The sequence below is a fragment of the Mycetomoellerius zeteki genome, unplaced genomic scaffold (assembly GCF_001594055.1).
Source record: "Mycetomoellerius zeteki isolate Tzet28-1 unplaced genomic scaffold, Tzet1.0 scaffold111, whole genome shotgun sequence".
Lineage (NCBI taxonomy): Eukaryota > Metazoa > Arthropoda > Insecta > Hymenoptera > Formicidae > Mycetomoellerius > Mycetomoellerius zeteki.
In genome coordinates, this window is record NW_017256029.1 from 313,071 (window position 1) to 324,043 (window position 10,973).

Here is a 10,973-nt window from a genome sequence, read left to right on the forward strand (position 1 = left end):
TGTGCGATTTTTAGTTCATGCCATAGACTTTTGTAAAATTTGTACAAAATTTTCAGATTTGACGGATACCCATTTCTGTTCGTATAGCTACGTAAAAAATCAATCAAATCAAAATTACCGATTTCAAAAATAGAGATTTCATGCTTTAAAATGCTTTTTTAAAAATTTCGTTATGATTATTTTTTACGAAGTTACACTCTTCTGAATTTTTACCTATTTTTGGGGGTGGACTAAGTGATCCTTTAATTTTTTTGCGTAGTATATATTATTTGTAAATTTTTCAGTCGTACATACCCCCCTCTCCCGTTATGAGTAGCCATATATCCCACCCCTATGGGATAAACGACAAAAATGCAAGGGTTTCAAAAAATGCATTTCATAATACGAAAAATAAATATTTTGAATTTCTAATATAATTATTTTTTTCATAGTAGTAGACAGTACAAAGTTTTTACTAATATAGTTCGTTTACTTTAAACATAGTAAATAATACTTAATAAATTATAAGTTTTTGATAGGTGCGGCGTATATACCGGAGTTACCCTAACAAATTTTAAGATACCGAATAGCACTCGCCCTTTGTCACGTTTTACTGCATATTTGTGAGTCGAAATTCCTTCTATTTTGTGAAAAGTAATCTAATAATCTTGGTTCTCCACAACTTGTCAACTCGCGTAAAGGAAAACGGCAATGTCTGCGCTTGTCTTAGCGCCGAGACACTACCGTGTCTCCTAATCTTTGAGTCACCGCATAGAGACACTCTGTGCCGCGTAGTTATTGTCTGTTCACAGTAATATAGTCAAGTAACAATTTCTTATTGCGTCTTTATCATTCGATTCTCTTGAGAGCTCAAATATCAAAATCTTGTACGGTTGCTTAATCGACGCATGCATAATTGATTCTATTTATTCCCGTTGCGAATGCCGAACCTTAAAGATCTAGGCCCTATAAATTATGTTTCACCAAGATAATTCGACTTTTGCAAAATATACTTGTTATTTTCTTTTCTTTATTAATTCATGTGCTGTTTTTTTTTTTATAGCCTATCTTTTTCATTCTCTGAAATTCTTTCGCTGATAAGTCACTTCCTCTGCCAATTCCGTGGCTGAACAGTCGAATTTAGCGTGTCCGTCGCAATAGATAATTACGCGAAATTATTTCGAGTCAGCCAATGATTAGAGAAAGAGTGGCACGCTCTCTTGTGCCTGGCGCCCAACAATAATTAGGCGGTTACTCAAAGACTATACTCTCGGTAGTTTTGTGTGAGGAAACGCGACGAAGTTGTGCCGTTGCTCGCGAATACGGTCACAACATACATACATAGGGTAACTCCGGCAAATACGCCGCGCTGGGATTTACACCGCAGAAGTAAAAAAAAATAAAAAGAGTAGAGATAATTTTTTTACAACTACTCTGTTACATTAGTAACCTTTATGTTATATTAGTATTATATTATGATTTCAGTTTCTTACTGTTAATATTAATGAAATTATTGTGAAATCCATTTGTCACTGTAATAAGTAGCGCCATCATAAATTATAATCTACATAAAATGATTACTGTAGAGCGTGTACAAGATCTAGTGGTTATTTCGTGTTACATACGTGTAGAAGAATAAGTAAAGCATGTTGTGTAGCAAAATACAAGTGCTTTGCTTTCGTATTTTTTCTTTAATTTGCTGTCTTGTATATTCCACCTGTTTGGGATATACAAGACAACAAGTTTAGGATATACGGCATTTTTAGCGGGATTTATGCCCAAAGCATATTAAGTGCACAGATTGAAATCAGTGCACTAAATACAATAAACGCTTTAAATGAAATATGTACCTCTTGTCATAACACTTGTAATATTGTATATGTAGGAAGATTGTGATTATTATTTATTACTTCATATACATTTATCATTTTTATTCCTTAATAAAACTTTATAAATGCATTTTATAAATTATTGTATCATTTTACGTATTATTTATATGTATTATTTGTAAATTTTCCATGAGCCGTACATACCTCCCCTCCCCCTATGAGTGGGCATATATCCCTATGGGATATATGGCAAAAATGCAAGGGTTTCAAAAAGTTTATTTTTTAATACGAAAAATAAATATTTCGGATTTCTAATATTTTTTTCATAGTATTAAACAGTACAAAGTTTTTACTGATATAGTTCGTTTATTTTAAACATAGTAAATAATACTTAATAAATTAAGTTTTTAATAGGTACTGCGTATATATCGGAGTTACTCTATATATAGATACATATGTTATATAAGAAAAGGAGATATTGTATTCTCAAATTTATATATCTCGAAAACAAAAGATCTTCGAAATAAATCAAAGTGTATTTTAAAACTAAAAGTTGATACTCTTGCGTGACATTAATGAAATTTGAAAAAAGAATACTATCTTGGTGGAAAAATTTTGCTGAAATTATTCCATGTTTTGAAATACTTTTCGGTAAAATTTCAAAAAAATTTCAGTTTAATTTTAGCGATTTTTAGCTGAAATATTCATTTTTAGCAAAATTTCAGTAAAATTTAAAAAAAATTTCAGCAAAAATTTCAGAGAAATTTCAAAGTAATTTCAGTTCAGTTTCAACGATTTTTCAGTATGTTAGCTGAAAAATTCAGTTTCAGTAAAATTTCAATAAATTTTCAGCAATTTCGCTGAAATGTTTCAAAACATGGAATAATTTCAGCGAAATTTTTTCACCAGGGTGATGTATATGTACAAAACGACATGAAATCCCTTAAAATCAACATTTTTTTAACTTTTTATTGCCATTTTCTCAAAATTATGATATGCTAAGCAAATTTTATCAACGGATTCGTATACAAAAGGCAGAAATACGTTCAAAAAGACTATTATTCGTACTTCAAAATGATGTTGGACAGTAATATTTAAAGAAGTAATGGAAATTGGAATATGTGTGATGGTAGGATGTATAATATACCCTGTGCGAATATTTACGTTAAAAAAATCATACGAGTAATGTAGGGTTAATTATGTAAAGAGAAATGTATGTACTTGCGAAACATGTGAGACAATCTGTTCTTCCGCCATTGGGTATGTGTTAATAATTATTTTCTGGCCGATCCAATTGATCCAATCAGCGGATTCAGTCGGTCGAGCAAAGCCTATTACCAAAACAATAATTCAGCAATCCTCAATCGATCGTGATCGATTTCGGTTAGAGAAAACCATTTCAATTACCAAGACCTACTGCACCCTCTCAGGATTCGCAATGGCGCGCCGGGGGGTAATAACCTTCGATGAAAATCGTGAGACTAACAAGCTCTAACAAATCTTTCGGCGCCTCGAACCATGTGTAGAATTGTTCTTAATAGGGTACCACCTCTGAGAGGGGATTAGTCTCCCTGATAGCTTCACATAGGCGATTTAAATAATAGAAGCTCGCACCAGGGGATCCACTTTTTAATGAGAATTTTGACGATCTGTCACGTGCTCGATTATATTTGTTAAAAAAAATGTAATCATCATCACGAAATTAAGAAATACCATTAAACCAATTGTGTAAAAGATAAAAAAAATTAATTATTTTTTCAATTTTATGAAATAGGACTTTTAAAATTATTTTGCTCAAGGCATATTCAAAATTCAAAAATTAAAAAAGTTATGATTATCTTTATGTAAACGTGTCAGAGCATATAGACATTGTGTGGTAATGCAAAAGTCCTTCAATAACATTGACTTGATTTAAATGAATAAATTGCCGTTATAATAGTAAGCAAATTGACTTAAATTTGAACGTATTTTGGTCACGTTGTTTTTCTTCTAGGTGGCCAAAAAGATGTGACAATCGTGTTCATTTTTTTAAAGGAAATTATATTATTTTATATTTACACAATTCTCTAATTATTCTAATTATTCTGCATATAAAAGTATTAAGACAGAGATATCAAAACCAACAGCTTACGAGATATTTTTTACTTTATTCTGGTACACGTTGAGATGAAATGTTAAGTCTCGCGTAATATAAACTATTAATTTTTCGATAATCGTACCTCAATAATTTTATGAATATAATAATGAGACCAATCAATTGGTGTAAAAAAAAACACGTGGTTGCGCTTTAAAAAATATGTAGGCAAAATGGATATCCTTTTAAAGAAAGCGATTATGTATTTTCTTTTTAACAATTGATTCATCTCATTAACCTGTTCATAAAAATATAAAAATACAGCTATCAAATATTAATAGTTTATGAGATTAACGTTTTAGGTAAACATCTACTTGAAAAACTATTGTACCAAATTATAAAACACAAGTGTATTGTCTTTATTGTACCAAATAAAAAGTAAAACCCAAGTGAGTGGTACTATTTTTATTTATTTATTTAACTCTAACGATACCACTTGTATAAAAGATTTGATATCAACAACTGGTGCCAAATTTTATAACTATTCCTCTTTCTTTCGCAAAAAGGCATCGATTAAATACATCTTTTTATCAATGAGGTATGATCGAGGTATATACCTTTATCCACAGTTGCACTCATTCAACTCCTCCGCGATTGCACCATTAGACCGGAATCAAACTACACATTGAAGACTGAGATTGAAGATTGAAGATTTGACCAATGAGGACAAGAAATAGCTCCTTTTGTTTTGATTGGTCAAATTTCAATCTTTCAATTTTCAATCTTAATCCTTAATGCGCGTAGTATGATATATTGGCCTATATAACCTCTGTAGAATGTGTAAAATGTGCAGAATGATGCAGAGTCGTTGGAGCGCTCGCTGCCCATGTATCGCCAACATTACATTTGCTTCTTGCGCCAAAAATTTCAGAAGGATATTTCCCCCACATCCCATGACAATGACGATGAAAGTTTCACATTGCATATTCAGATTTTGCGTCACAATATCTCCGCTCATAGAGCTGCACGTAGAGAAAGAATAAAAACGCTTTTATTATATATTTTGGGTGGAAGCTGTTGATTGAGCCTATTTAAAACTTGATCGATTCTGCCCTTATTGAGATCCGACAATCGTCCGGAAAACTCGACAGCTCGCGTAAAGACACACGGCCGATCTCGCGCTTCGATATCGCTTGCTTATAATGTGAACTACTACCGTGTTTCCTGATTATTTAATTAATATTCATATAAAACGTAACAGCTATTATTAGACATATGATTTTTGTAATAAATGTTGTATAATGAATATGATCTTTCTTGAGACAAAAAACATAAACTTGATATTATATTTCCAATAATAATTGACGCCATAGATACTATCATCTTACCGCGGTGATTTGTAATAGCATCACATCAAATCACCTCATATTTACATCACGGTCTTGAACATATCTGACAAAACTGACACGGCACAATGGGGGACCGGTGCGGGACTGGCGGACACCTCATAAGTCTGGTATTACATCTGTCATACGACGAATTTTTCAAGCCTGTGTATTGTTATTAGAGTGTTCCAAGAACTAATCTCTCTGTCCCTCAACCATTTAACAGGTTTGAAAAATTTGTCGTACGGCAAATGTAATACCAGCCTAAAAAACGAACAAACGTGGGAACGATTTATAAAAGTTCATTTGCTTTTCTTTGTTGCTTTCTGTCGTTTGCGTTCTATTTACGACTGTATTCAGCAAAGCAGTTCAATGATCACTCAGTGCTTCTTTATGATTCTTATAATCCTTAATTTTTACAATTAACAGGAAATCTAATTTTAAATATATTCATAGCCTGTTCTTATTTTAAGATCGTCTTAAGTAATGTCTTAAGTTACTAATGTAATAATTGGTTTATGACATCTTAGAGCTATACATAAGATAGTTTTTAATATAATAACTGATTTTTTCGAATTCTTTCGCGGCAAAATGGTTCCAATATATTCACAAGAAAATAATTCCTGTAAAATTTCAGCTCGCTCGGACTACGGGAACCCGTGCTGACAGCTGGTTAAACATTTGAGTTCCCTTATACTACACTATCAACATTGGTTTTTAAAGCGCATTTTCCACAAACATCAGCCTAGAGAACTTCCCTTTTTTTTAACATGTGTTGTTAAAATCCTTGCTTTTCTGTATCGTTTGAGGCTTCATTTAATTAGGTAAATTGTTAATGATTAAGAAATAAAAATGAATAGATTAAGTCCGGTATATATACCGCTGGATATTTCTTTTCTAACATTTAATTTTTCTTTTTAGGGCACCACCTAAAATTTATACAATATAGGTAAATAAAATACTCGTAAAATTTTAGATTAATAGAATAAGAATGATACCGACAAATGAAATTCTGTTTGAAAAATATACTTTTTTAAAATTCCTTCATTGATTATTTTTCATACTTATATGTTATAAATTACAACGATAACTAATACAAAAATATGTTAACTTAACTGTAAAATTAATTTTCTAATTGCAATAGTTTCATATAATGACACAGCTGAATAACGCTAATTACGTTACACGGGGAATAAAGCTAATTATTGATTACAGCACTATTATAACAAAGGATGAATATCAAAAATAATTTTTAAGTTGTTAGCGACTATCGCAAAAAGTTTCTGGATACTAAAAAAGGAATCCTTTTGAAACCATTGCAATTAGAAAATTAATTTTACAGCTAAGTTAACATATTTTTATATTAGTTATCGTTATAATTAATAATATATAAATTATGAAAAACAATGAATGAAGGAATTTTAAAAAAGTATATTTTTTCAGACAGAATTTGTTAATCGGCACCATTCTTATTCAATTAATTTAAAACTTTAAGTATTATTTATCTATCAATTCAAAATGTAATCTCGATACGGATTCTCCAAATCCAAAACCAATAGGAGAATCCAACAGGGCGAATGAGAGTACGGCGTAGTAATTAGTATGTAAAATAATAAAGTAAGAATACTTGTTATTTTTTTATTTTAATAATCCAAAAATCCCCAAATTGTACGTTTCGACTCTCTTTGGAGTCTTTCTCAGCAATTACAAAACATAATATGTCCCTCCTTTGTAAATCTAATTTGATCATAAATCACCAATAAATTTACAGATTTATTGTTGCAAAAATCTGTTAACATTAAATTGTCCATAAATTGACTAAAAATTTTAAAAAACAAATAAGAAAAAGAAGGTAACAACATACAAAGAAACCGTCATAAAAACTTTAGATTAAATTAAAAAATATATGAAATTAAGCATCGTTACAGAAATAAATTAATTAAATAACAGTTCTTACAGGTAACATCCTTACAATAAAGTTAAAAATATAACTAATAAATTTCAATCCTACGTAACGTGTTGGTCCACCAGGTAAATATTAAAAAAAGGGGAAATAAGTCAAAAATAAAAACAATTAAGTCGCATTATACAAATTGAAAAATAAAAATTATTATACATTCTTCAAAATCTATAAATAAGTGTAGTAAACCTTTAGTATCCGATTATAAATTAAGACCTTTTCTTAAACTTACTTTCTTAAACTTAAATTCTTTTGCATATGAATGTAAAGACATTCAGATATTAACTTGGATATTAACCGTTTATTCAAAAAATGCTCAACATTAAGTACTTTTTTCGACATTCTCCCAATCAAAATCATTCGTAATTAATTCTATGCTCCGTAATCAACGAATGATTATTAGTATTCTAATTTATGTAATTTCGGTGCTCTGAAACTTTAGTTTTCAGTTTCCTTTCAATCTGCTCTACAAATACAATGCGTCACAGGCCTTGCTTGAAATTTTATAGACAACATTTTTCTTTACATCTCTTAGGAAAATGTCTTTTTGCACCCTAATAAACCTGCCCCAAATTAACCAATTTTGTATTATTATAAAATATTTATTGATTATTTATCTATACTTATATATATTGCATTGGAACAAGTTTAGGTAATGCCCTGAAAAGAAAAATCAAATGACAGAAAAGAAGGGCTACCCAGCAGCGTATATATCGAAGTTAACTATTTATTTTTATTTTTTAATTATTAACAATTCACCTAATTATTTAAATGAGACGTATAAGGTCTCAAATGATGCAGAAAAGTAAGGCACACATGTTAAAAAAAAGAAAAGTACTCTAGACCGATTTTTATAAAAAAATACACTTTGAAAATCAATGTTAATAATGTAATATAGTGTAAAGGGAGTTTAAATATTTAACGAGCTGTCGGCACGGGTTCCCGTTGTCCAATCGAGCTGAAATCTGACAGAAACTATTTTTTTATGGATTGGAATCATTTTAAAGGGCGTAGCGGAAAAAATTTGAAAGTCGAAAAAAATAGACTAATCTAATGTATTACTTACCTAATGTAGTACTTACTTTCAAAATATTAGGAATTTAACAAAAATTTTACAGATTGTTCTATTATTACGTTTCAGTATCTATGTAAAATTTAAACACAATTCTATTATTAATTTACAAGTTGTTTAAGTTCTTTATATGTCTTGATTCCTATGTAAAATCACGTTTTATAATACCTATAATTTGCAAATTTGATAAGGAAGTAATATTAAAAAATAATTAATATTTTATGCAAACATTAACAAAACAATCATAAATATTCGTGCAAAATTTTTTTTAGATTTACTTACTCGTTACAAATTATTGAACTAAAATTGCAGCAAAATATAATATGATTATTTTGCTGCATAAACCATTGCAAATCAAATTATTTTTTGTTTCATTTTTGCAGTTGGTTTCAGAGATTTTCAGATCATTTTTTTTAATGTTATTGGCTAATATTAATTATTTTTAGCTGATTATTTGATTGATACTTTTAGCTAATGTTGTATAGATAAAACCTTAAGAATATAATTGGTTTTTTGTTTTTAGATTAATCATTTGATCGGGAAGCTATCAAAATGATAAATCCATTTTTCTTTCAAAAGTAAGAACTTTTGAAATAATAAGAATAGAAATAACATCATGTTACAAAATGATTTACAAAATTAGATTACAAAACCAAAAAGAAACATTTTTTTATAATTTATCACGGAGTTTAAATCAAAATAACTTTAACCAAATATAAAATACATAAAATTAATAAAGTATAGTATATCATTTTGATATATGCAACTCACAATTCAGAGAAGTGTTTAATAAGTTTTATTACAATTATAAAACATATACTGAAATAAAAGTCAAATAGAACATATATAATATATTATTTATTTGTATTATAGAATTATTTATATTTTTAATTTTCACATATTCCGTATATGGCAGCAATATTAAAGTAAGAAAGAGTGGGATGGAGGCGTTCACACTTAAGAAAATTTATTAGTATTTTTATTTTAAATTGGTTTTCTCTCCGTTGAATGTATTATATCTTTTGTAATGATTTGCATATGTATAATTTCGATACTAGGACGAATACCGCTATTAACAATCTATTATCTTGCGTTGATCATCTAACATGATAGACTTTTGTCTATTGAATCTTATAGTGATAAACAGCGAATTCGATTTCGGAAGAATTAGTGCGCATATTAAAGCCGTTGTACACTAACTTAATTTGAGTATAAAAATGAAATGCAAATATTTCGAATTATGAAATACATATTTTATCTAATAGTATAATAAAATGTATTAAGTATTTCACGATTTAATCGATTTCTATGTTTATTTATAAACATATCTTTACGTTATTTTGTGTACGACAGTAGTGCGCACTGAGTGCATCCAATCGAATTCACTAAAAGATACCTTGAACTCGGTCAGCCAATACATCCCCCAGAAGATCTCTGATCAAGAAAGATTTATGCTCCTGCATCATCGCCATGAACAAAACAGTGCACTCGTAACGCTCACAATAGTCGATTGTTATCGAAATTATATTTCTCTCTGACGAAACAATAATAATGAACGGCTACAATTTATCACGAATCGTGTGAACACATTCGCACTAACGTAAAATCCGTAATTTTCATGTTATCGTACGGACGCTCAGTGTCGTTCTGCATCGTCGACCACCACTGCGGCTGATCGGAAACTTGATCCCCGATACCATCGTCATCCTTACCGTCGTCGTCAACTATCGCGGGGGAGGAAGAAGCGTACCGAGGTAAAAAGTTAATACGCGGTCGAAAGGGAGGGTGTACGCGCTCGCGTACCCTTCGTACCTCTCCCCCTCGAATTAATCCGCCCGTTTATTTTGAACGGGATGCCTAATGCCCGCGCAATTTCGCAGCCATTTTGGGGGTGGAAACGCCATGCTCACTCCACCACGAAACCGGCACGCCTCCCTGATTGGTTCTCCGAGACCGGAATATGGGGGTAAAGAAGCGAGTTTCTGACGTTGCTATTGGTCGGGAGATTCTACAGCCAGTCCTTCCCATACTCGCAATTCGGTGTCTCGGTGCACGTTTCAATTTAAGTGGATCCGGTAAAGATGCAAGGGGCGGTGGAAGTTGCTGAGATGGAAGCTGGAAAGGAACACAGGAAAAGAGAAGGAAGTAAATACAGACGGTAGGGAGAGGAGGAAGTCATTGGCGAGCGATTACTGCGAAACGGGAGGAACAAATTGAATGTGAAACTTTTCCACAAGCGTATGATATATATAGCTGGTTTCTATGATTTCAGTGCTTGAAAGGCGGATGCTTGCTGAGTTTCCGCTGCTGTCGGTCCTGGTCGTCTCATGGTTCGCGCTTGTTGACTTCATTACGAAAAATTCCGAGAGGACGCGGGACTCCAAGGCACAATAAGTTCTAATAATGTTCAATCATAGAAACCTCGCTTATTTAATACGGACTCTAAAGTGCATACATCACAAGAAAATAAATTTTATTTTTTACAATATTTTTCGAATACAATATGCAATGGGGCAATTAGATGTTTATATATAAAATATTTTATCACCGATATATGTATAACGCATAGCAAATTTTAAAATTAAAAAATATGCCTGGAAAAATATTGCCGTACATAAATTGCAATTTTTTTTATTTACAAATATTTCAATCGTGGAATGCAACAGCCACAAAT

General features: G+C 30.9%; 1 protein-coding gene across 1 annotated transcript in view; it reads right to left on the reverse strand.

Moving 5' to 3' along the window:
- LOC108726353 (homeobox protein MSX-2) overlaps positions 1 to 9,771 on the reverse strand; it is a 12,500-nt gene extending 2,729 nt beyond the window's left edge. The window contains exon 1 of the mRNA XM_018453859.1: positions 9,696 to 9,771. Within this exon, the coding sequence (XP_018309361.1) occupies positions 9,696 to 9,771 (76 nt within the window). The remainder of the gene's footprint in view (positions 1 to 9,695) is intronic.
- Positions 9,772 to 10,973: the final 1,202 nt, after the last annotated feature.